Source organism: Mastigoproctus giganteus, chromosome 4 (assembly GCF_048544385.1).
Source record: "Mastigoproctus giganteus isolate SK-2022 chromosome 4, ASM4854438v1, whole genome shotgun sequence".
NCBI classification, from domain to species: Eukaryota; Metazoa; Arthropoda; class Arachnida; order Uropygi; family Thelyphonidae; genus Mastigoproctus; species Mastigoproctus giganteus.
The window spans coordinates 96,198,284-96,225,915 of NC_143578.1; the positions used below are offsets into that span (position 1 = coordinate 96,198,284).

A 27,632-nucleotide genomic window follows, 5' to 3' on the forward strand; every position below is an offset into this window, starting at 1 on the left:
TTGGTGATTGGGATATGGGTTCATGTATGTAGCTGCCACACCACTGATCCAAGAGTACGCAACCTTTAATGGATGACTGATGTACTGACAGATATTCCTGTGGCCTCTTGGACCCTACATGCTGTTTTCTGTAGAAAATGTATGAGGCACAATCTACCCTCTTTACGGTTTATCAAACAAGTTCTGCAAGTTTGGTATATCATCCAGACAATTTTTCTATTGAAATATCACCTACAGTCTTTCATCTTCAAATAACACTTGCCACAGTGGATTTCAAGTTCACATGAATCGCAGCTGCATGCACAGACATAGCATTGAATCACTGTCCCATGTAGACCAACGAGTAGTTTCACTGACCAACACCACATCCAAGAGTGTACTTGGCATCACCTTAAGTACATGCCCACAGAGCCCGCAAAGCCCATTGCTGAAAATAAAGGCATTCCTACATCTGTGCTTGTCAAACATTATTACATGAACATTTGGAACAGGGCAGATTAAAGTTGTCTATAAAGTCTATAAAGTCTGATTAATAACTCCTGCTGGATCCTCGACCAGAATATGGAAATAACATACTGCTGTTGCACAGGTAGGCCTGTGCTAACTGCTGCTTGTGAAGCAGCATCTACAATGTGCCAGATGTCCCCTGAGCTGAGACAATCAATGTGCATGTGAGGGGAAGACCTTTTGGAACATTATGCAATATTTGTGGAAAGGTGTCAGAATACTTTTAGCTATATTGTATAATATACACCATTATATTTTTTATGATGCTTGCAATGTTAAAAGAGGCTGTAAAAAGACAAAAGAATAAGATATGTTAAATTTGAAATTTCACTCACTTCCACAATGTGTTTTTGCTATAGCAGAATGACTAGGAAATCCTTCTCCACCTTTTCCAGGACGCCGACATTTCACAGCTAATTCATAATCTGTATATGGTTCTAAGTTTGTAATATCAGCACTCAATCCGGGCTTCCAACCATCTGTTTCCTCCCATATTAACGTACCCACTTTTCGATACACAACCTAAAGAAAAAATGTTAGGAATGAATATGCTAGCCATGCAGCTCTGTGTTAGGCACATATTTCACATATTATTCATTAATCCTACCAAAATAAATTATCTTTTTTTTCTGACAGAAGTAACATATACAGGGTGATTCACTACCAGTGCGACAAACTTGCAGGAGGTGTAGGGGGCACAAAGACGAATTGGAATCACATAGCATTGCAGGGTCCGAAATGCCTTCATCATGCGGTAGAGGACGTTGAACAGGAGGTCGCGTGAACAGCGATCCCGCTGGAAGTCAGCATTTGCGAACCGTTTCTGTTGAAGAAACCAAGTAGCAAAAGTCCTCCAGAGTGGATAATCCGGATGCTCCAATGATTGGACGCGTTGCAGATGGTATGAACTCATTTGGTTTGTTGACAGTATCCTCCATACAGTGGATTGGGAAATACCCAATCGTTGGCCTATCGCTCGAGTACTTGTACTCGGATTGCCTTCTGCAAGACGTAGGACATTCTCCTCATTATCTGGTGGCATCCTCGTCGTTCACTCTCGATTCATGGTGCCTCTCATGAAACAACCAGTCTCACATAACCTTCTGTGCACACGTGCGAAAATCGTATGATGAGGAGCATGCCTGTGCGGGAAACGTTCCTGGTACATGCGCAGAGCGGCGCGCCATTACAGTCCGCAGCTCCATACGCGAGGTGCATGTCAGCCAGTTCAACGTTTGAATACTCGTCCATCCTACTGCCTCGGGAACTGGTTCGCAAATGCTGACTTCCAGCGGGATCGCTGTTCACGCAACCTCCCGTTCAACGTCCTCTACTGCATGACGAAGGCATTTCGGACCCTGCAATGCTATGTGATTCCGATTCGTCTTTGTGCCCCCTACACCTCCTTCAAGTTTGTCGCACTGGTAGTGAATCACCCTGTACACTTGTATGTATATATTACTTCTGTACTGTAATTTACACATTGTTAGAAATGATTGTTAAAATTACAATAAAATTTTGTTGTAAAGATAATTAATAAGTAAACTTGTAAAACCCACCAAAAAACAAAAAAGACAATGAAAGAATAATCAATTCATTAAACAATTCATTAAAATCAGAAATTCCATACCAGGATTAATAGAAGTGTAATCCGCACTCACTGCTATACAACACTTACACCAAGCCCTCATACTGCCAACAAGTTATTCAGGTCGATTTTAGCTTATGTAGGGTTTGAAGTAGAAAATTACAACTTGCAGTTTACTATCTACAAAGTGGCTTGGGCATACTTTACAGAATTTGGGTCTGGTTGCTTTGCTTTCTGATATATTCAGCCATAAGGAAAGTGCATTATCATTCATAGAAAGGAACTGAGAATATACTACATCCTAACACACCCTCAGATAGGGCTATAAGATTTCATATTTATATAATAAAGCTTTCAAGGCTCCACTCTCAGGAAAAAGAAAATAATGCAGCCATTAACAGTGATGTCTCCTCATACCAATAGTCACCCCCCCCCCACACACACACCACCAAACTGTCCTTTTTTAGAATACTGAAAGAGTGCTGGGCTGATATAGAGTGCCATGTTCTCAACCCCCCCCCCAGATGTAATACTACTGGGAATAATTCAGGTCGAATCTTGATTCACCAGAGAAACTTGAACACCATCGTTCAGTATCCCAATTGCAGTCCTCTACCAGTAAGCTCTGAAGGCAGCCTTTCTAACTGAAAGTGAATAACTGATGTAGTGAAATTCAGATAGCCTTTGTTAAGCTTGCACTTAGCTACACACCTTCCTTCATGTTCTCTCCCCCCCCCACCTGCATGTTGTTGGCTCAAAAAAGAGAAAGTTGTAATGTTGCATTTATCAGTAGCTAAAAGATAAGGAACAAAATGGAAGGGAGTGTTGAATAATTACAACATTCTTGGTAGGCCCAAATTATTTTTTGTATATATATATATATATAGAAGGTATCAGTGCCAAAAAAAAAAAAGATTTGAAAAGCACTGGGTTAAAGGAATGCAAACTACAAAGGAACTGTGTCAGAAATTTATTCTATTGTTGACAAAGAACCTTGAGTACTGCATACAGGTCTGGAGGCCTCATTTTAGGAAAGATGTGGAGCTGTTGGAACAAGTACAGAGAAGGGCAACCAGATTGGTGAGTGGAACAAAAGGTTGGTGTTACCAAGAAAGGCTTAAGTTCTGCAAATTGCAGTGTCTGGAGACTAGGCACCTGAGAAGTGATCTGATTGAGGTGTTTAAGGCTTTGAATGGTTTGAGCAAGCTCAATGCTGACAGGATTCTTGCTCAGATTACACATTTGAGGGATCTAAATTCAAACTGAGGAAAGACAGTTGGAGAATAGATTGTGTGGAAATTTGCCTTTAGCCAGTGGGTGACTGATTGCTGGAACAAACTTCCATCTGTCATGGAAGTTGATAGCGTAAATAAATTCAAGGAAGACTTGGACAAACTTTTGGAGAGAATGGATAGGTGAAATAGGAAGTGTTTCTTCTTCTTCTCTCTTTTTTTTTTTTTTTGGCAGTCTGCTATCTTGCATCATATCATATGCCACTGCTAATGCTAAGTGCCTTTTGTTTAAGTCCTGTGCAACGTTATATATCTTGATACATGTGGCTACAAGAACTTCAAAGAAAGTTAATATGCAGGTATTTGTGTTTGGTATTTAAAGTCACATAATGGATGGCCCACTTTCCTGCAGCTGCATGTTCATGTTACCTAGTATTGTTTCTGTAGCTCTGAGTAACACTTTTAGACACAATAAAAAACCTGGAATTCTTTACATGTGATTATTTCCATCCTTCCTACAGTTTTCCATTGCTGACAATCGTCTACATGAGATCTCCTCAGCATATTGTACCATCACAAAAAAAAAAAAAAAAACTATCAGATATGATCTCACATCTAGCATGAACAAAAAGTGGAAAGTATCATTTAAGCCTATACAAACTTCTTCATAGCCTTAAACATGGGTGTCGAATTTACAAACTGCAGTCTTTTATGCAAATTCTATGTAAATTATTTGAAAGAGAAAGTGAAATTTTATATATGCATATGATTCTCCTCCAGTTTTAATCATATTCTGAAAAAAAAAAAAAAAATAACAAACAATATGAAAAACAAAAATTTTAAGATCTATTTAAAATATTAGAAAATGTACACTTTATTTAAAGGTATGTGCTTCGGTTTATAAAAACATGAATAATACCAATATATTTTTACACAAATATACCTTGTTGCTCACCTTTTAAAATCCAAGAATTTGTTTATTTTCTTCATCAGATGAAAATAGAATTAAAATAGGTAAATAATGCAAGGAAGTGGATTTTTTTTTACATCTGCCAAAAATTCGAGCCCATGACCACCAAAAAAGAAAAAAAAATCAATCATGATTCTTCCTCCATCAGCAAAAGTCATCATTCATTTCCATTTTTAACTTGATCAAAATTTCTGCCTCAGCATCCATGCCACGTAATTTATTCCAACAATCAACAATGTGTTCCACAAAGGTAAATTCATGGAATAAAGGTAAGCTTCATGAGATTTCCTCTCCCTCTTCTATTACTTCCTAAAATTTGATATTTATGTTCCCCTGAGCTGGCCTTTTCAACCAGCAAAAATATATCTCCCATGTAGATAATTCTCATCTCTGGATCAACATCAGCATTCTACATGATAGATTCTCATCTCTTTTATCATGCAGAATGAGTGATGACTTTTGACTTTTTGGTTGAAGTTGAGAGCCATGGCAAGATTCAATATTCCTTACATTTCAAGGGTACAGTTGTAAAATGATTTTCTTCAGGCTGGTCACTAGATAGTCAACCTAACAGAACTTACTGGTAACTATCTATAAGGCATCTGGATCAGCCAGTACAGGCGCTCCTCTACTTACGTACAACTCGCAGATACGTACAAAGAACAAAGCTGTTGCTATGTTTAGTTATAAGAATCAATTTTGAACACCTTCGTGATATTTTTCTAAAGCAGATTTCTGGAGGTCACTACCATAAAATAATAAAAACAATTTGCACTTTCCAGTTTATTGGGCTTTTCTGTTAGTGCAATGTAATTATAAACGGGTAGTAAACTCGATCCTATTGCATTTGCAATGATACCAATAGTTGGAATTCTGCGGAATTTTACATTATTATGGTGAAATGTGGTTCCCCTTCACTGAAATCTTCAATCATATATAAACATAAATAAATTTTCAGAATCTTCTCTTCATTCCTATTTTTTGAGCTTTGTAAAGTTGATACTCCGTATCACACTTGCGCATATTGTGTTAATTGCAATTTGTGTGTGCCATGTTCTTTGTTATTGATTGCTTATTTTCTTACCGTTTTAAATTTTATGACCAAAAAAAAAAAAAAAATGTCAGTGAACAGAAATATCAATTAGTTAAACTATTAATTAAGCTAGTATGTAAGCATAAATTTATTTTTATTTTGCTAACCTGTGGGAAATATTCTTCTGATTTTCATGCATCACTTAATTTTGTTAATTGGAGGAAGTAAAGTATAAATTTGTGTTCTATATCTTTAATTTTATAGCCTGTGGATAACATTTTTTATTAGAATAGCTGTTTAACAGAATTAAAATTCAGTTCACAAACATGATCACATTGACTGGCACTTACTACATATCATATGGTGAACAGTATTTTATTTTGGAGAGTCCATCGTAAAGTGATTTGATCATATATTAAATTAAATTACGTATCGTATTTAGATTAATTAGTTTTGAATAAATACTTTACATTATTATTCACTCTATGTTTTTTCAGCCTCGTTTAACTCGGTTACAAATCGTAAAATGCTGTACATAATGAAGTGGCACCTCCGTAGCCAGGTGGGCAGGAGCAGCAGTGCGTAGCACATGCTTCTTGATTAGACTGGGGTTCGAGCCCATGACCACCAAATACAGAGGATGCGGAAAGGTCAGGGAATGACCTTTCCGCATCCTCCGTATTTGGTGGTGACGGGCTCGAACCCCGGTCTAATCAAAAAGCGTGTGCTACGCACTGCTGCTCCTTCCCACCTGGCTACGGAGGCACCTGTTACTCCAAGAAGGTGTGTATATTCCTTCTGTGTGCATGCCATATCCAAATTTCATTAATTCATACATGTTGCTCCCTCAATTTTCCTTTATCTATTGAATACATCATTAATAGTCAAACTAGCAGAACAAACTTATCTGCAAAAAGATCTTAACCTCCCAAAAATTTCCTCATTCATTTCACAAATATACATAGCCTCAGTTCCAATCTCAATTATGTTCAATTCTACCTACAATCTGCATGCCCTACTAGCTTTTTCTGCATTATCGGTTGCCTCAACCATTCCTCATCTCAACTGCCCAAATCATTCTATGATTCCTTTTGCTTCTAAGGTAGTACTTGTGCATATGCCTTTTCTGAATTGCTTGTCAGAGACCTCCTAACTTTGAATCTCCTTTTGTCCTGCTCTGGCTTAAAATCTCTCTATCACATTCTGTCTTATACGTTGCCGCTATCATTCTCACAACTCTACTAATCTTTAGAACTCTTTCCTGAAAGTTTTTCAGTTTTTAAGTTTACATGGCTCCAGATGGTCAAGTTGCTGAAGCTTTCACAATTGCTAATAACCTCACACAGCTTATTTACTTACCTACCAGAATACCAGAAATGTTTAGAATTGTCTGGTATTCTGGAAGTTAAATGAATAAAGTGTCATGGCCTGATAACTGTTTTTGTGCAACTCAGTATCCAGTTTTCTCTCTAAACACTCTTTGGGTGAAGGTAAACAGTGCCCTGTCATCTAACTTCTCCACTAATACTCATGTTCTGTTCCCCAGGGCATTTCTTTCTCTCATTCTTTTCTTCTTGATTATTAACACTACCTTCTCATTTCAGAAACCGTACCCTGCAAAAGTAGCCTCAACTCCTTGAATATCCACCACCAATTTCTTAAATACTGATTTCTTGTAATTCTCCAACAGAGCCAAGAAAACTTAGCTAGCTTCAATCCTTCTAAAATTCAGTCCTGTCTTATTGTCTCTTACTGTCCCTTCTTGCAAAAAAGAGTCTACTGCTCCTATGCCCATCTTTGATATGACACTCAACTTTCTAAACAAAATCATACATCTCCATTAGTGATAACTTTGGATTCTAATCTCTCTCTCTTGGCATAAACATATCGTAAATATTTCTTCCTCTGCATCAAAAAAAAAAAAAACTGTTTACTTTTTTTCTCTCTTGGCATCGCTTTCTTCTAATCAACTACTCACTCTGTACAAATACCAACTCCATCCTTCCATGGAATATTGTTCGTATATCTGGGCCAGTGCTCCCAAAAGCTCTCTCAAGATTCTAGACACTATTCAAAAATGAGCAGTCAGGTTAATTAATGGCCTGTCTCTTACAAAGTCTCTCCACTTTCTGTCTCATAAACTTTAGTACCTGCTGCATGCCTTTTCTATTTGGAAGAAAAAACTTTCAAAAGAAAAGTGCTTGCAGAAGTGGGCACTTTTCTTCTGAAATGGCATCTCTAATTCCAACACTCTCTTCCAAACTAGTTCAAATGCATGCCTCAACCTCAACATTCAGTCGTCATTGTCCAACTGCAACCTCACAAAACTAGTTTTTTCTCTTCCTCCTTCACCTCTTCTACTTTTATTTTCTGGAACAACTTTCCTTCACATGTATTTCCTGAAAATTACAATCTACAGAAATTTAAATCTAATGTCAACAAGTATCTTCTGCCTTCTCAGCCTCCAGCCCATGTCAGTACTAAGTATTATGTGTTCTAATTCCTTTCATGACTGGGTTCTTCATTAAAAAAAAAAGGGGGGAAAATGTACTTATCTCCTTCGTGGTCTTATATATGTCAGTCAGGTCCCCACCACCAAGATGTCTATTTGCAAAGCTTTGCTGATTGCACCTTTTAATCTGCTTTTCATATGGACTTCAATTAGCATCCATGATAAATCTAGTCAGCCTGGTCTGAACCTTCTCTAGAATCTCTATATATTTTGTAAATGCAGCCCTCCAGACTTGAATACAATATTTGAAAGCCTTACCATCATCTTATACAAAGTGATGCTGACATACTTCTCCATACTTGTGAAGTTCCTATCAATCATATACAGAACACCATATATTTTCATGGCTGCCCATTCCTAGCTTCCATGTAAAATTTACCACTGTATGGTAAATTTTTGCATCTGATTGTATCATAACCCTAAGTCATTTTTGTTCTCAACCATTTTTAACTTCCTCTGGGTCATAAGTAACTCTTGATATCTTTTCCCAGGTGAAAACCTTACATTTATAAGCATTCAACTTCAGTTGCAATTTTTCAGACCATATCTGCAACCAATCTAAGTCATTTTGAAAAACAACATGGACTGGTCCCACCATTAACCACTTTCATTCCTAACTTAAAATCATCAGAAATCATGTCATTAATGTCAATAGAGAAGATCAGAAAAAGAAACAGGCCCCAAGAAACTAATTCTGTGGGATGCCACTTGTTGAACTTGTCCATCCTAAAGAATATCCATTTATGATTACTTTTTGCCTTCAATCTTTTAGGCAGCCCTTGAATGAGCAAAGCAGGATACCAGTAATTTCAATTTGTTTCAACTTATACAATAAATACTTATTCAATATTGTGAAAAAAAAAAAAAAAAAAAAGATCAAAAGCTTTACTAAAGTCATAGTAATATGTCAAAGTTATTGCTTACATCAAACTGTTTTATGATTTCATCATAATAATTAGACAGATACATCTCTCCTTCCAAAGTTATGTGTGATCCATTATGGATTCCAGGCCTAATTAGATGATCCTGTATTATCCTTAACAACAAGCCCCTTGATTTTATCCATCACTGTAGTCAAACTCACTGGTATATAGTTCCCAATCACACCTTTCAGACCCAACTCCTTTGTGAACTAAGAAGACATCAGCACTTCTCCAGTGCATGAGGAAAGGGGAAATCATCCTAGAATATGAACTCATTGAGCTGATTATCAATGGTTTCATTATGTACATGTCATTAATGTTTTTTTTACCTACAAGGAACGTTCAAAAAATTTGGGAGCTGAATTAAATCTTTAGAAAATGATAAAGCGTATTAGTTATCAGATGGACTTTCTTCAAAGTAGTCTTTCAAGGAATGCGTGAGGAGGGGGGGGGGAATCATCCTAGAATATGAACTCACTAACATTCTCAATGAGCTGATTATCAATGGTTTTGTTATGTACATGTCATTAATGGTTTTTTGACGTTAAAAACATTTTTACCAGCGTTATTTGGAAATAACTGTTATGTTACCTAGAAATCATCACAAAACCCGATGCGCATATGTTGTACTTGTTGCATGCAGTGATGCAACAGGTACAATGCATGCGCCCAATAAAACTCAATTGTATGCAAAAAGTGCAGTGATGCAACAAGTTGCAGTGACACAACAAGTAAAATTGAGCAGTGACGCACTATGTTATACCATTATATCAGCATAATGATGAATACATGAGTGACTGTGTCAAAATCTACAGCCCAGCATTCGAAGGAATATCATGAAAGAAAGAAAGAGAAGTTGGACAGAAATGTGAATCCAGATGAAATTCAACAAGAGTGTTTCGTTATGCCTGGGAGTTCTCGAACTGCACCCAAAAAACTCAAGCTGAAATAATGAAGGAATATCATGAACAGAAGAAAAGGAAATTAGAAATTCAAACTATTCTGAATCATAATGAAATTCAACCACAGAGTTCTCCTATACCTGATACTTATCAGAAATCTAAAACTCCAGCAGAATGAATGAAGGAATATCGTGCACGAAAAAAGTGAAATTAGGAATGGCTAATAATGAGATTCCTGATTACATTCCTATAGTGTCTACACGGCTGACAGTGAGTTTGAAAAACTAGTGTACAAAAACCCATTTGGATTTAGTTGTAACGTTTGTGATCATTTATGGTTTCAATTAGATTTGAAACCATTTCCAACAACTTCATATGAATTACTTCAAAATGAATTTCATTTACAAGAAGTGAGTACTTTCATGATATGTAATACATGTCATACTTCATTAAAAGAGGGACAGATACCAAATGGCCACGTCAACTGGATTTATATATCCAACATATCCCACTCGTTTGCCTCCACTGGATGTTGTAACTGAGCATTTGATATCACCATGATTACCCTTTATGCAAAAAAGTTTTTATTGATACTTATATCATTTACAAGCACAATATCAACATTAAATTGTTAGCCAGTGACATTTCTGCATTATTTCCAAAAAAGTAAGAAGAAAACTTCACTCTCACGACACCACTACTAAATTGTCAAAAGATATCCTTTGAAAATTTAGCTGGGATAATAGCAAAAACATTAATTAAGTCAGCAGCAAACTCCAACTCTCAATTTTGCTGTTCCCCTTGTTATATCATCCCAGGTAATTTCAATGTTATTTCTGGTCTAAGGATTCCCCATCTAAATGATAGGCTCTTCTAGAATCCATGTGTTTTCTGACTGGAAACATAAACTTTTCACCTCTTCTCTTATAACTATATTTCTTATATGCATTATACTGAGTATACATATTATACATCTAAGTACTTATACATAATATACTTCTAAGTACCATATTCACATTCTACATTCAGTATGTTGAAATGCTGCCATATATCTGATGTCCATATTGTGTCAGAATTGTTAATTTAACCCATCAAATTTATTAACTATATTCCTAGCATCAATATGCAAAAATAAGAGAAAACACACAAGAAACATGTGATATGTAAACATATGAGAAAACATATAACAAACATACGAGAAACATATAACAAACATGTGAGAAAACACATAACAAACATGATATGCAAATGGGACTATTACAACACAAGCACACAGCTTTCAAATCATGATAATTAAGTGTTTTAAGAAACAAACTCAATGATGCTTGCCTATCAATCAATTAGGGACTAAGAAAAAAATAATGGCTGAAATATTGGTGAACTGAAAACATAAATGAACACAACATACATATAGATGCTGAAACTTAATCAGACTCAGATGACATTGCACCATTGTGTATTATGTCTGTACAAATGTGTGTATTCCAAATCTAATTTGCATGTTGTGCAGACTGAAAAATCTGGAATAACTTATGCATATGCACACTACTCCCTCCATCTGAGATTGGCTAGCTATAGTCTAGATCAGCAGTTCCCAACCTTTTTTGACTCGCGAACCCCTTTCAATGTAATATATTTTATTGTGAACCCCTTTCAATGTAATATATTTTATCGCGAACCCATTTCAACATAATATTTTTAATGAGAACCACAAAGCCTATATTCTCTGAAATCTTATAATATTTCTGAATTTTTATTATGAAATATTTTCAGTACTACATTTTTATAAGCGACATTGCATAATAATAAAAATTATTATTAAGTATTATTTATACTTTGTAATGCAGTTATTACAGTCCAAACTAGATTTTGAACAGGTTAATTGCAGAATACTTGCTTTTAGTCCAAATGGTAGCTAAGCATTCTGATCTCTTGCCAAAGCTATTGACCGCAATTTTTGCCCATCTCTGTTCCCCCCACTCTGACAAAATCAGATGGTTCTGTTGCCATATCAGCTAAACATAAAGATGATCTTGGTAAATCACTTCAAACCATTCCCAGTACACTCCATTCAATGCCTCCTGTGAGCTTCTGTCCACAGAAGGCATTGAATTTGTGTAGTATTTTTTTCACTTTCTTATTCCAAAGGTGTTTTTTCTTCTGCCTGGAAATTTGCTCATATATCTAGCTAGTTCCTAAAAAGGGTGACAAATCTCTTCCATCCAATTATCGTCCCACTGCAATTACTTCTACTCTTTACAAAGTAATAGAGAAATCAATTAACCACCAACTCTTAAATTATCTGGAAATCTTTCATCTGATCAATGATCGCCAGTATGGATTCCATCAGTGTCGTTTCACTGGTGATATTCTGGCTTACGTTACCCATCTATGGACAAATTTAATGGAAAAGTTTGGTGAAACTCAAGCCATTGCTCTTCACAATTCAAAGGTTTTTGGTCGTGTTTGGCATAAAGGTCTTCTAAATAAGCTTCCATCCTATGGTTTGCCAGCTGTTCTTTGTAACGAAGTATCCAGTTTTCTCTCTGACTGCTCATGGTGGGTGCTGGTAGATGGCTCTCTGTCTTCTAACTTCTCCACCAATGCTGGTGTCCCCCAAGGTTGAGTTCTTTCTCCCACTCTTTTCCTCTCATATATTAATGACATTCTTCCATTGATCGGAAATCCTATCCATAGTTTTGCTGATAATAGTACATTGCAGTCCACCTTCCACTTTGAGAAACTTTGCCCTGCAAAAACCGATGCAACTTCTCGAGTATCCAACGCCAAATCCTTAAATGCTGATCTCCAGATAATTCTCTAGGGGCAAAGATAACTTAATTTCAATCCTTCTAAAACTCAGTCCTGTCTTATATCTTGCAAAAAGGATTCTTCTGCTCCTATGCTTACCTTCGATGACGCTCCGATTTCTACGCAAGATCTTGGGGACATTACTCTGATTTCTGATCTCTCTTGGCATAAGCACATTACAAATATTGCTTCCTCTTCATCTAATAAAAGGGTTTTCTCTTTCACTCTCATGTTACTTTTCTTCCAAACAGTTGTTGACTCTGTAGAAATCGCAAATCCGCTCTACCATGGAATGTTGTTCCCACATCTGGGGCGGTGCCTCCAAAACCTCTCTCAGGCTTCTAGATTCCATTCAGAAGAGGGCAGTTAGGTTAATTAATGTCTCATCTCTCACAGAGTCGCTCCACTCTCTGTCTCATAGACTTTCTGTTTCTGTTGCATGCCTTTTCTATAGATACTTGCATGGCACTATTCTTCTGAATTGGCTTCTATAATCCCTGGCCTCTCTTTCAAAGCAGTCCGAACACGTGCTGCAACCAGTCAACATCATTTTTCTTTCCAAGTTCAAACTCACAGAACGAACTTTTCTTTTTTCCTCATTTATTCATTCTACTGCTGTTTTCTAGAACATCTTTCCTTCATAAGTATTTCCTGAAAATTACAATCTACAGAAGTTCAAGTTTAATGTCAACAAGTATTTTCTTTCAACTTTTCAACCATGCATAGTATTAAGTACTATAGGTTCTAAAAAAAAAAAAAAAAGTACCTGTACATAACAATGATCCTTGAGAATGAAAAATTTTAGTATGGAAAAAAATTATTTAACATGATATACTGTAAGATAGTAAACTAATTATCAGGAATAATGGGAGATGTGGTTTCTTTCTTCGGCAATTTTTACTTTTTATTTAATTTTATTTTACTTGTTAATTATTAGTTATATTTTGTAGTTTACAATAATATACCTAAATCTAAGCACTATAATGTTCATAAGCACCTTTGCATCTCTTCGTTAAAAAGGAAAATATAGGGTGGTCATATTATTAGGAGTCCGATCATCCCTCACGACCTATTCTCATCATAATAAAAGGGCTAACATTAGTCCGCATTTGATTATTTTGGCTCCTCTTATGTTCAATTTACTAGAGTGGTCTCTCAGGTACTCAAAGAGCATTATAGCCATTCTACACATTCTCAAGTTAACAAAAGCTGAAATAGATAGGAAGGAAGCATGAATTTGGAACTGTTAATGTTGTTTTTGATATTTTCCTTCACACAAATGGAATAGTTTGCTTACCAGGCTAAGTTGCATTCCTCTAGAGCAGGTTATAAGGCTTGCTTCTCTCTGGTGGAAACTAGGGCATGGTCCATTTGTTAGCTTTGAGGCTTTGTTTCAGCCTCCCGATATTTCTTACAGCTTCAACTACTGCAACCCACTGGAATGATACTGACCTCAAGCTGCCCCCCCCAACACATCGCAAAAACATTTCTTCCTTCTCCTTCTCCTCTTTGAGAGCTCTCCGAACCCTTTAAATATGCTTGTTCTCTCGTTCCACGTCACAGAGACAGTCACCCAAGGAATGCACATTTTCTCACATTGCCTTTTTTGGTAATCGTTCCACAAAATACATCTCCATCGTGGAAATAAACAACCCTTTAAGTGCCTCCGCGGGCACGAACTCACGATTCCTGCTCTCCTTCTGCCCATGCTGTGGAGAGGCATGCGAGAGTGCGGTAGAGCGAGAAGTTGTGCAATATCCCGTACACCCACAATTTCTCCCCTGAAAAAATAAGATTTTCTTCTCTTCATTAATTAATTACCATGGGTTCCCAATGAATATGGTTTTGTAGTTTATCCTAAATATCCCAAAATACCATATTATCACTCAATCATTGATTAGTACTGTCTGTTTATCAAGAGATGCCAAAATTCTCGGTCTAACAAGCAGCAATAGCAAGGGGAACAAAAGGGTACTTTTATCAAGAAAGACTTCAGTTTTAGATCTAGAAAACAAGATTTGGAAAAATCAGGCAGATGGCCTGAGAAATGGCTACTGAAGTTTAACATTGACACATGCAAAGTACTGCACATGCACGGGTAACAGAAATCCCTGATTAACATACCAACTCTGTGGTACATTACCACAGGGTCAGTATGTTAATCCACAAATTGGTACATTAGCAGCAATCTCAGATTAATGTACTACATTCAGGGTAGAGAAAAATGAAAAAGACGTGAGGGCAACTGAGCAGACAGATACAAAGTTCTCTGAGCAGCACAGACAGATTGTCAGGTCAGTCATGGAGTTTTGTCATGATATACAGGAATTTTTCTATAAGGGATAAGGAGATGATTATCACATTGCATGAGGAGTGATCATTTAATTCACAGACTGGTACAAGATTTTAAGTTTACCACATGAACCTTCCATAACTGCCACTAGAGGTGCTCTCCCTGATTGCTACTGAGCAGACTCTGTGTGCACATGCCAGTACTTGTCGAGCTAGTGTTGTGTGAAGAGAGTTTTTAGCCATGTGTCACTCAAGAGCATTTTGAAGAAAGTATCATGTCGAAAATACGGCGCCTCCATAGTCAGGTGGGCAGGAGCAGCAGTGTGTAGTACACGCTTCTTGATTAGACCGGGGTTCGAGCCCATGATGACCACCAAATACGGAGAATACGGAAAGATCAGGGAATGACCACCGCATATCCCTGGAGCAATATGGTCTTAGTAGCTAATGCTCCTAAAAACCAAATAACAACAACAACAACAACATCGGAAATACAAACTGAACAGCAATATTTGATTCATTATTGTGTCAGATGGGGCTGAAATGCATCAGAAAAGAGTTGAATGAAGTGTATGGTAATGAGTGTCTTGATAAGACTGCAATATATTCCAGTGTGACTGAACTTTCCGGTGTAAAGTGGTTTCTCCATCAAGACAATGCCAGACCCCATACACCTAATATTGTGCAGGTAGTGATCACTGCCATAGGAGTCAAGGTGTTCTGCCACATCCCCCTTATTCATAGGACTTAGCCCAGTGTGATTTCTTCCTATTTCCACATCTGAAGAAAGGTCTGAAAGGTTTTGCATCAGACACAACTATGCTCACAGAGCCACAATAGAAGCTTCACAGCCTTTTTAAAAATGGCTTGCAAGAAGCATTGAATGCATGGGTATGACAGTGGCGACAGTGTGTAAAGTTCAAGGGAGAGTATTTCGAGGAGAAATCCACAGAAGATTCAGATTATGACAATTAAGGTAACATCTTGCACCAGTCTGCAAGTTAAAGGATCACTCCTCATATAAGGCAATAGTCTGGCCACATGTGGAGTACTGCATACATACAGATTTGGAGGCCTCATTTTAGGAAGGATATGGATCAGTTGGTGTGGATGCATTTATTTATTTATTTTATTTATTTATTTTTTTTCATTTTTATTAGCAAGCGGCCCCTAGCCAGAAACTGGCAACTCCGCTATATACATATATGTATTATACAACTTCATATGATATATAGAGTCATGTGATATACATATAAATATGATATACAAAAATATAAATCAGAAATATAAATTGAGGCAAAAGGAACTACAGGACAAATACATGGCAAAATGATTCATATGAAATAAATAAGACCAAAGTGGCACAAGGAGCCACTGATCTTACGAAGTCAACAAGAAATGATACTCTATAAGCCTTCTCCTCTTCTTTCCTCAAGTTCAAGAAGCACTAATCTTCTCTGGAACAATTTCTTGGAAAAATTTTGTTAGACTCAGTCTCAATCGCAATACCTTTGTCAGGTAGTCTTTGCATTCTCCTAATTCATACCTTTTTAAGCGAATATTCCATGATTTTAGAGACCGCCTTTTCTACATCCATGCTAGACTTAAGTTTAGAATCTTGCTCAGGCCTCATCAGAAGTACATTATTAGAACTAACATCATTTCTAAGCCCATTATTGCGCTTTGCATAGCTGTCATAATTAGTTATACTATCCTTCCAATTTTCATTTTTAACACCATTTTTGATGACCTCACTGTATAGCTTGCCAGTACACCTCAAACCTGTAATTATTGTTATGTATTCAGTTAGCTAAACATATATTTCTCTCTTTCAAGCGTTCATTATCTATTCCCAATTTCAAGGCCAAACTTATCAGATAACCCCAGATAAAAATTCCTGTAACTTTCTTTTCATACATACAGGTTTGAAAACGGCAGAAGGTTATCAAATTGTAGCAGGATACTTAATGATTTTGTAATAACTGAGAGCAAAGTGGAGGAGAAATTGTTGAAGTTAAACATAAGAAAAGCACCTGGGGTGGACGGGATCTATCCAGTTATATTAAAGGAGGCGGCAAAGCAACTAAGCAAATCCTTAGCCATAATTATGAGAGCGTCCTTGGACCCAGGGGAGGTTCCCACAGACTGGAGATGTGCAAATGTATCCCCAATTCACAAAGGGAGATCAAAGAGTGACACGAGTAATTACAGACCAGTTAGTTTAACTTCTCTTCCGGGTAAAATAATGGAGTCACTGATTAAAGATGCACTGCAGGATCATCTAGACAAGACTGCAGCAATAATTCAGACACAGCATGGGTTTGTTAAGGGAAAGTCTTGTCTGACAAATTTGATAGGATATTATGATGTGGTTACAAAGGAACTGGATGCAAAAAATAATTTTGATATCATATATTTGGATTTCATGAAAGCTTTTGACACTTGTGCATGGAAGACTACTGTACAAATTGGAACAGAATGGTATTAAGGGTAAGTTGCTACAATGGATAAAAGGATGGTTAAGTGGGAGAAGACAGAGAGTGGTAATCAATGGGTGCTGCTCTTCGTGGACTAATGTTATTAGTGGAGTCCCATAGGGTTCAGTGTTGGGTCCACTGTTGTTTTGTACATTTATCAATGATATTGATAAAGGTATATATATCAGGCTTAATGTCAAAGTCTGCAGATGATACAAAGGTTGGCAGGGTTGTTAATGACAGTAATGGCAGTGTGCTACTGCAACAGACTCTTGAAAATTTGGGCAGATGGGCTGAAAAGTGGCAACTGAAGTTTAACCTTGACAAATGCAAAGTACTGCATATGGGTAGAAGTAACCCCAGAGAAACGTACCAACTGTGTGTTACTACACTTAATGTGTAGAAAATGAAAAAGACCTGGGAGTAATTGTGCACTCAGATATGAAGTTTTCTGAGCAATGCAGACAGGCTGCCAGGGCAGGTAATGGGGTTTTGTCAATGATATATAGGAATTTTGCTAGCAGGGAAAAATGAGGTGATTGTCCCTCTGTATAAGTCAATGGTCAGGCCACGCCTTGAGTACTGCGTACAGGTCTGGAGGCCTCATTTTAAGAAGGATGTAGATTTGCTTGAGCATGTACAGAGAAGGTCAACAAGATTGGTGAGGGGAATGAAAGGATCCTCTTATCGAGAGAGGCTTAAGTTCTGCAAATTGCAGTGGCTGGAGACTAGGCACCTGCGCTGTGATCTGATTGAGGTGTATAAGGCCTTGAATGGGTTGAGCACGCTGAATTCTGATGGGATCCTTCCACTTGTTCAGATTACGAACCTAAGGGGGCATAAATTCAAATTAAGAAAGGACAGATGTAGAATAGATGTGTGGAAATTTGCCTTTAGCCAGCGGGTGGTTAATTGCTGGAACAAACTTCCATCTGTCATTGTGGAAGTTGATAGGTTGAATAAATTTAAGGAGGAACTGGACAGGCATTTGGAGGGAATGGTGTATTTTTTTTTTTTTTTTTTTGGCTGATGCTGCATAAGCTCTATACTTGCTTTCTTGCATCACATGCCACCACTGCTATTACTACTACTACTACTACTACTACTACATGCTATGACGACACTGATTGGTTCATTATGAAATCATTAAGTGCTTGTTTCTGCTTATTTTGGTTATTCAGTCCATCTCTATCAAACAACTGTGAATCTATTAAATCTGGTTCATAATCCAGTTCATTTTACGCTAAATCCTGTGACTGATATCCAGAAGCATGTGAGGCATACTAATGTTTGTCGGTGTCAACGTTGACAGAATTATGAAAATTGTCAATATCCTCAACTGCATTCATATATTTTCTGTCAATGTTGAAGTCCATTTCTATATTCCTGTTGACTTGTCTCATTTCTTCATCATTATCCTTAAAAGCTTTTACTTCATTTAATACATTAGTCAGATTTTTCTTATGTTTATTGCTTTTCCTTCTCAAAACAGAACATTTACTCTTAACCGAAGTAGGAGTGCCCACAGAACTCTCTCCTTTGTCACGATAAACCTGTCTACCACCACTTCTAGTCATAATATAATCTTAGGAGTTCTGCTTCTTCAGAAAGCAGAGCTGTCAACATCCAAGTCACATTCCAAGGCCCTTCCAGAAACAGCCATAACACAATCTGTTCGACAGAAGGAGGGTAATGATGCTTAATACTGTCAAATTTGGTCCCTTCATTCTTTAGCTTATTACCCTGCTTTAAGAATTTCTTAAATATCTTATGGGAACCCTTACTATCAGAATTTGAATACCCGTCACTTTCTTCCACAGGTTCGTTAAAAAACCCATTCACTGTATTTACCTCATCATTACTTACAAGAGGCTCAATGTTGCGTAACTCTTGAATTTTAACAGTGGATTTCCTATTCCTGTGTTTTGTTATCCTCCCCCTGACTAAGTATCTTTGTTAGCACTCATTTTCTTCAATTATGTTTATTATTAAAATGTCCAGTAAATAAGGGGAATATGGTGGTAAATTTCTCTTATAAAAACGGCTTACAATAATATGAATGAATAAGGAGAAGTGGCTGGAAATTTCTCTTATAAAAATGGCTTACAAGAATACGAATGAATAAGGGGAATGTGGCTGTAAACGGCTTACAAAATACACAATCAACCTCCTTTATTAAATAATAATAGTATTAACAATGGAAAATGATGGAAGGAAATGAACTTATACAGCATCAGTTAAAAAAACACCTCCAAAATACCAGATGGATATTTGTTCCAACAATCAACTACCAACTGGCTGAAGGCAAATTTTCCATTCAAAAACTTAAGCACTTCAATGAGGCATCTCCGAGGTTGCCCTGGACATGCCTAGTTTCCAGATGCAGCAATTTGCAGATCTGAAGTCTCTTATGGTAAGAGTACCCATTTGTGTCCTTGACTAATCATGTTGTCTTTCTCTGCACCCATTCCAACAAATCCACAGCCTTCCAACACCTGTATGCAGTACTCAACATGCAGCCTAACCATTGTCTTATACAACAGGACAACCTCTTTCTTATCCCTGCTGGAAAAATTTCTGTATATTATTGAGAAAACCAAATGAGCTGTCCTAGCAACTTGTCTACCAACCATTCTTTTTCAGATGCTTTTCCACTACAACCAACCTGTAGATCTGAAGTCTCTTTATGGTAAAAGTATCCTTTTGTGTCCTTAACTGATTCTGTTGTACTCCTCTGTACCCATTTCAATGGATTCATATCCTTCCAAAATGAGGCTTCTAGACCTATATGTAGTAATCAACATGCAGCCTAATTATTTCCATATGAATATACAATAAGACAATCTTCTCCTTATCCCTTCTGGAAAAATTACTGAATATCACTGGGAAAACTGCTTGCCTCATTGAGGGAAGAACTTGTCTACTAAACCACCCATTTTCAATTTAAATATATGTCCCCTTGTGTGCGTAGTCTGGGCAAAAGTAACTGGGGTAAATACACATGTCAAACTGTACAATTACCTCCAGATCTTTTTCTTTCTCCACTAAACTGAGTGCAGTACCACAAAATTGATACATTATTCTGGGATTACTGTTTACCAAATACAAAACCTGCATTTTTAAACAAATTCTCAGCCCATTTGGCTAATTTTTTTAGGTCTCATTGTAGCATCATACATTTATTTCTGTCATTAAAGATGCTACCAAAACTAGATTAAACTTGATGTGTCTTGATCAATATCATTTAATAAATGAAAACAATTAAGAGCCCAACACTGAACCCTGAGGGACTCTGCTAACATTAATCCATGAAGAGCAGTGTCCATTAATGACGACTCTGCCTTCTGCACTTTATTGATAGCGGACTTTCTTCTAATACCACACTACACCAATTTGTATAGTAGTCTTTCTTGTGAAACAGTATCAAAAACTTTTTTGAAATCTGAGTATGTGATGACCAAATTATTTTTTGCATCCAGTTGCTGAGTTATTACATCATAGCAGCCAGTCGGACTGATCAGACAAAATGTTCCTTTAATGAATCTGCTATGATTGAAGTAAAATTACATTTCTTTCAAAATGATCCTGCATTAATTCTTTGATCACCGACTCCAATTTTTTCCCTGGAATAGAGGTCAAACTTACAGGTTTATAATTACATTTACACAACTCCAATCTATCAGAAACTCCCCAGAATTATAGATTCTTGCATAATTTGGCTAAAAGTTTATTTAGCTCTTTTTCTGCTTCTTTTAATATGAATGGATAGACTCTATCAGCCTTATTTACTGCTATTTCAACAATTTCTCATCCACTTTCCTTACCATTATCTCAAAAATGATTTAACTCCCAGTCATAACCCTAAATGCATCCCTAAACAGTTCTTCATGCTTAAATAAAGATGTAAAATATTTATTCAATTTCTTAGCAACCAGGAGAGGATCATAAGTAGTTATGCCATTCATATTTGGTTGGCAATTATGTTCATTCCTTTCCTCATAGTGCTTACATAAACAAAAGAATCCTTTGCTACTTTCTCTGTATTCCTATATGAAAACGTTTCTTTGTTTGTTTGTTATTTGGTTTTTAGGAGCATTAGCAACTAAGGCCATATTGCTCTGGGATATACGGTGGTCATTCCCTGACCTTTCCGCATCCTCTGTATTTGGTGGTGACGGGCTCAAACCCCGGTCTAATCAAGAAGTGTGTGCTACACACTGCTGCTCCTTCCCACCTGGCTATGGAGGCGTCATATGAAAACGTCTTGTTATCAGCTTTAGTCTGCCTACCCCCTTTGTGACTTGATTGCAGACCAGTTTGTGCTTACTGTAGGTTCTGTAATTTATAATCATCCTGTTAATTTATAATCATCCTATGCATTTTTCTTTTTATTTATCATCAAATTAGGTCTAAAGCTAAATAGTATCACTTAGTTGGCATGAAAAGTTTGTTTGCTTCAACAATTACTTCCCAGAATGCTTCCCATTTAGAATTTGCAGTTGGTAACATTATTGTTTGACCCCCACTGAAACGAATTTAAAAACTGTCTAAGGCCATGGTAGCAACTTTACAAAGGCAAAATCCCTTCCCTTTACCCTTGAAAGTACTTACATCTTTAAGTAAATCCCATACCAATACATTATGATCACTACCACCTAGTGGTTCTTTTATCTGCAGAGCTTAATGCATGAAGAATCACTGCCTGCTGATAATCAGTCAGGAGTTTATTGCTTCTCTACCATACTGGTGTAGGAAACAGTCATCCAATACATCTACACAAGTCTTGCTACTGAGTGAGTGACCATCTCCAGTCAATATCCAGAAAGTTAACTATCACTGGTCTCCTATTATAAAGATATTGGCCTGCTTGTTTTGTCTGTAAAATTATTTGTTATACTTATCACAGTCATTTGGCCTATAACACTCTCCTGCTCTCATTTTGTTTTCCCAATATTTATGTAGTAGTAGTCATAGTAGTCACAAATGACACAAGAAAGCAAGCTTAGAGAGCATAAGCCAGCCAAAAAAAAAAAAAAAATCACTACACACTTTCACCATCCATACCCTCCAAGAATTTGTACAGGTCTTCATTAAATTTATTCAAACCATCCACTTCCACAACAACAGATGGAAGCCTGTTACAACAAACCATCCGCTGGTTGAAGGCAAACTTCCAAACATCTATCCTGCAACTATCCTTCCTCAACTTGAATTTATGCCCCTTCATGTCTGTAGTCTCAGCAAGAGGAATAATGCAATCCATAATTAAGAGAGCTTCCTTGAACTCAGGGGAGGTCCCCATGGACCGGAGGTGTGCAAATCTATCATCAATTCACAAAGGGGGGTTAAAAAGGTGGCACAAGTAACTATAGACCTGATAGTTTAACTTGTGTTCCGGGGAAAATAATAGAGTCATCGGTTAAAGGGCGCCTCCGTAGCCAGGTGGGCAGGAGCAGCAGTGCATAGCACACGCTTCTTGATTAGACCGGGGTTTGAGCCCGTGACCACCAAATATGGAGGATGCGAAAAGGTCAGGGAATGACCACCGCATATCCCGGAGCAATATGGCCTTAGTTGTTAATGCTCCTAAAAACCAAATAACAAACAAACAAACCGGTTAAAGAAGTATTGAAGGATCACCTAGACAAGACTGCAGTAATAGTTAAAACATAGCTTGTTAAAAGGAGGTCTTGTCTGACGGGATACTATGATGTGGTCACAAAGGAATTGAACGTCAAAAATATTTTTGATATCTTATATTTGGATTTCAGGAAAGCTTTTGATACTGTTGCACATGGAAGACAGTAAAAATTGGAGAGGTGTGGCATTAAGAGTAAGTTGCTACAATGGATAAAGGGATGGTTGAGTGGGAGACAACAGAGAGTTGTAATCAATGGGCACTGCTCTTCTTGGACAAATGTCATTAGTGGAGATCCTCAGGTTTCGGTGCTGGGCCCATTGTTGTTTTGTGTATTCATCAATGATATTGATGAAGGTACATCAGGATTAAAACAAAGTTTGCAGATAATACAAAGGTTGGCAGTGCTTGTTAACGAGAATAAAGACAGTATGCTACTCCGACTGGATCTAGATAAAGTGGCAATTGAAGTTTAACATTGACAAGTACAAAGTACTGCATATGGGTAGCGATAACCCAAGAGAAATGTACCAACTGTGTGGTACTACACTCAGGAAAGTGGAAAGTGAAGGAATTGTCAGTGTAGTACCACAGAATTGATATGTCACTCTGGGGTTACTGCTTCCATATGTAGTACTTTACATTTGTCCAGGTTGAACTTCATTTGCCACCTCTCAGCCTATCTACTCAACTTTTCTAGATCCTGTTGCAGCAGCGTACTGTCATTAATGTCCTTAACAACCCTGACAACCTTCGTATCGTCTGCAAACTTAGACATTAAGCTTGATATACCATCATCAATATCATTTATAAATACAGAAAACAACAATGGACCCAACACTGAACCCTGAGGGACTACACTAATGTATTAGCATTAGTAGAGGCATATGATGCGAAAAAGCAAGCTTATGCAGCATCAGCCAAAAAAAAAAAAAAAAAAACCGCTCACATTTCACCCCTCTGTTCATTCCAAATACCTGTCCAGCTCAGCCTTAAATTTATTTAGGCTATCAACTTCCACAACAGAGGATGGAAGTCTGTTCCAGCAACCAACTACCTGCTGGCTAAAGGCAAACATCCACACATTCCACACATCTATCCTACATCTGTCTTTCCAAAATTTGATTTTATGCCCTCACAGATAATTATTCTGAGCAAGAGGAAGAATCCCATCAGCAGTGAGCATGCTCAAACCATTCAAGGCTTTATATACCTCAATCAGATCACCTTTGTTCCATTCACTATTCTTGTTGCCCTTCTCTGTACTCATTCCAACAGCTCTACATCCTTCTTAAAATGAGGCCTACAGACCTGTATACAGTACTCAAGGTGTGGCCTGACCATTGCCTTATACAAGGGGATAATCACCTCCTTACCCCTGCTAGAAAAATTCCTGTATATCACTGACAAGACACAATGAGCTACTCTTGCAGACAGTTTGCACTGCTCAGAAAACTTCATATCTGCCTGCACAATTACCCCCAGGTCCTTTTCGTTCTCTACCACTGTCAGTGTAGTACCACAGAGTTGATACATCACTCTGGGGTTACTGCTTCCCTATGTAGTACTTTACATTTGTCCATGTTAAACTTCATTTGCCAGCTCACAGCCATTTTCTACTCAACCTTTGTAGATCCTGTTGCAGTAGGGTACTGTCATTAGTGTCCTTAACAACCCTGACAACCTTCATATTGTCTACAAACTTGGATATTAAGCTTGATATACCATCATCAATATAATTTATAAATACAGAAAACAACAAGGGACCCAACACTGAACCCTGAGGAACTACACTAATAACATTAGTCCACGATGAGCAGTGTCCATTGATTACCACTCTCTGTCTTCTCCCATTCAACCATCCCTTTATCCATAGCAGCAATTTGCCTCCAATGCCACACTATTCCAATTTGATCAGCAGTCTTCCATGTGCAACAGTATGAAAAGCCTTTATAAGATCCAAATATATGATATCAAAGTTATTCCCTGCATCCAGTTCCGTTGTGACCACATCATAGTATCCAATCAAATTGGTCAGGCAAGACTTTCCCTTAACAAAATCATGCTTTGTCCGAGCTATAACTGAAGTCTTGTCTAGATGATCCTGCAGTGCTTCTTTTACCATGCCTCCATTACTTTTCCTGGAACAAAAGTTAAACTAACAGGTCTATAATTACTTGTGTTGCCCTATGATCCTCCTTTGTGAGTTGGGGTCACATTTGCCCATCTCCAGTGCGGCTGATGCAGCATGGATACCTCCCCTGAGTCAAAAGATGCTCTCTTAATTATGGCTAAGGGTTTGCTTACTTCCTTTGCTGCCTCCTTCCTTTAATATAACTGGATAGATCCCATCAACCCCGGGTGCCTGTTTTATGTTTATCTTCAACAATTTTTCCTCCACTTTCCTCTCAGTTATTACAAAATCATCTAGCTGACTGCCAGAATTTAACTTATCTCTGGCATTCACCTCCCTGAATAACTCCTCATTGATGAATGTAGATGCAAAAAAAAAGTGTGCACTGAAATATGAAGTTTGCTGAGCAGTGCAAATGGGCTGCCAGGGCAGGGTATGGAGTCTTGTCAATGATATATAGGAATTTTGCTAGCAGAGGACAGGGAGGTGATTATCCCATTGTACAAGGCAATGGTCAGGGCACACCTACAGTACTGTGTACAAATCTGGAGGCCTTATTATAGGAGGGTTGTAGAGTTGCTAGAATGAATAGAAAGAAGGGCAACAAGATTGGTGAGGGGAACGAAGGGTTGCTCTTAACAAGAAAGGCTTAAGTTCTGCATATGAGCATTAGTATTAGCATTAGCATAGGCATATGAGGCAAGAAAGCAAGCTTATGCAGCATCAGCCGAAAAAAAAAAAAAAAAAAATACACTCCCATTTCACCCCTCCGTTCATTCCAAGTACCTGTCCAGCTCAGCCTTAAATTTATTTAGGCTACCAACTTCCACAACAAAGGATGGAAGTCTGTTCCACCAACCAACAACACGCTGGCTAAAGGCAAACTTCTACACATCTATCCTACATCTGTCTTTTCTCAATTGAATTTATGCCCTCTCAAATGATTATTCTGAGCAAGAGGAAGAATTCTATCAGAATTGAGCATGCTCAAACCATTCAAGGCTTTATACACCTCTATCAGATCACCTCGCCGGTGCCTAGTCTCCAGACGCTGTAATTTGCAAAATTTAAGCCTTTCTTCGTAAGAGCAACCCTTTGTTACATTCACTAATCTTGTTGCCCTTCTCTGTACTCGTTCCAATAGCTCTACATCCTTCTTAAAATGAGGCATCCAGACCTGTATACAGTACTCAAGGTGTGGCCTGACCATTGCCTTATATAAGGGGATAATCACCTCCTTATCCCTGCTAGAAAAATTCCTTTATATCATTGACAAGACACTATGAGCTACTCTTGCAGGCCGTCTGCACCGCTCAGAAAAATTCATATCTGCCTGCACAAATACCCCCAGGTCCTTTTTGTTCTCTACCACTGTCAGTGTAGTACTACAGAGTTGATACGTCACTCTGGGGTCGCTGCTTCCCATACGTTTGTACTTTACATTTATCAATGTTTAACTTCATTTACCATCTGCTCAACTTTTCTAGATCCTGTTGCAGCAGCGTACTGTGATTAGTGTCCTTAACAACCCTGCCAACCTTCGTATCATCTGCAAACTTGGACATTACACTTGATATACCATTATCAATATCATTTATAAATACAGAAAACAACAATGGACCCAATACTGAACCCTGAAGGACTACACTAATAACATTAGTCCACGATGAGCAGTGTCCATTGATTACCACTCTCTGTCTTCTCCCACTCAACCATCCCTTTATCCATAGCAGCAATTTGCCTCCAATGCCACACTGCTCCAATTCGTGCAGCAGTCTTCCATGTGCAACAGTGTCAAAAGCCTATCTAAGATCCAAATATATGATATCAAAGTTATTCCCTCATCCAGTTCCTTTGTGACCACATCATAGTATTCAATCAGATTGGTCAAGCAAGACTTTCCCTTAACAAAACCATGCTGTGTCCGAGCTATAACTGAAGTCTTGTCTAGATGATCCTGCAGTGCTTCTTTAACCAGTACCTCCATTAATTTTCCTGGAACAGAAGTTAAACTAACAGGTCTATAAATTGCAGTGCCTGGAGAGTAAGCACCTGCAAGGTGATCTGATTGAGGTGTATAAGGCCTTGAATAGGTTGAGCAAACTGAATGCTGATGGGATTCTTTCTCTTTTTCAGATTAAGAACCAGAGGGGGCATAGATGATTCAAATTGAGGAAAGACAGTTGTAGAATGGGTGTATGGAAATTTGCCTTTAGCCAGTGGGTGGTTGATTAGTGGAACAGACTTCCAGCTTTTGTTGTGGAAGTTGATAGCCTAAATAAATTTAAGGCTGAGCTGGACAGGCATTTGGAACGAATGGTGGGGTGAAATGGGAGAGGGTTTTTTTTTTTTTTTTTTTCCTGGCTGATGCTGCATAAGCTTGCTTTCTTGCATCATATGCTGCTACTAATGCTAATGCTACTTTCTATCAACAGAGATGGATATAGCTAAAAAATGAAAAATAAAATATAATAATAATAGGAATACTTATAATAAAACTTAACATTATGCAGAAGAGCTTTTCAAGAAAGGAAGTTCATGAATAGAATACATGCATCTGATTACTACTTAAAAATTATATGTACTATTTAACATCAGGCATACTATTTCTTA

General features: G+C 37.6%; 1 protein-coding gene across 4 annotated transcripts in view; it reads right to left on the reverse strand.

The window, feature by feature from the left end:
- Positions 1-27,632, reverse strand: part of LOC150086925 (receptor-type tyrosine-protein phosphatase S-like) — a 1,004,071-nt gene that overhangs the window by 704,910 nt on the left and 271,529 nt on the right. For all 4 annotated transcript variants that reach the window (XM_090372826.1, XM_090372825.1, XM_090372828.1 and 1 more), the window contains one exon: positions 843-1,029. In XM_090372826.1, the coding sequence (XP_090228952.1) occupies positions 843-1,029 (187 nt within the window). The remainder of the gene's footprint in view (positions 1-842; positions 1,030-27,632) is intronic.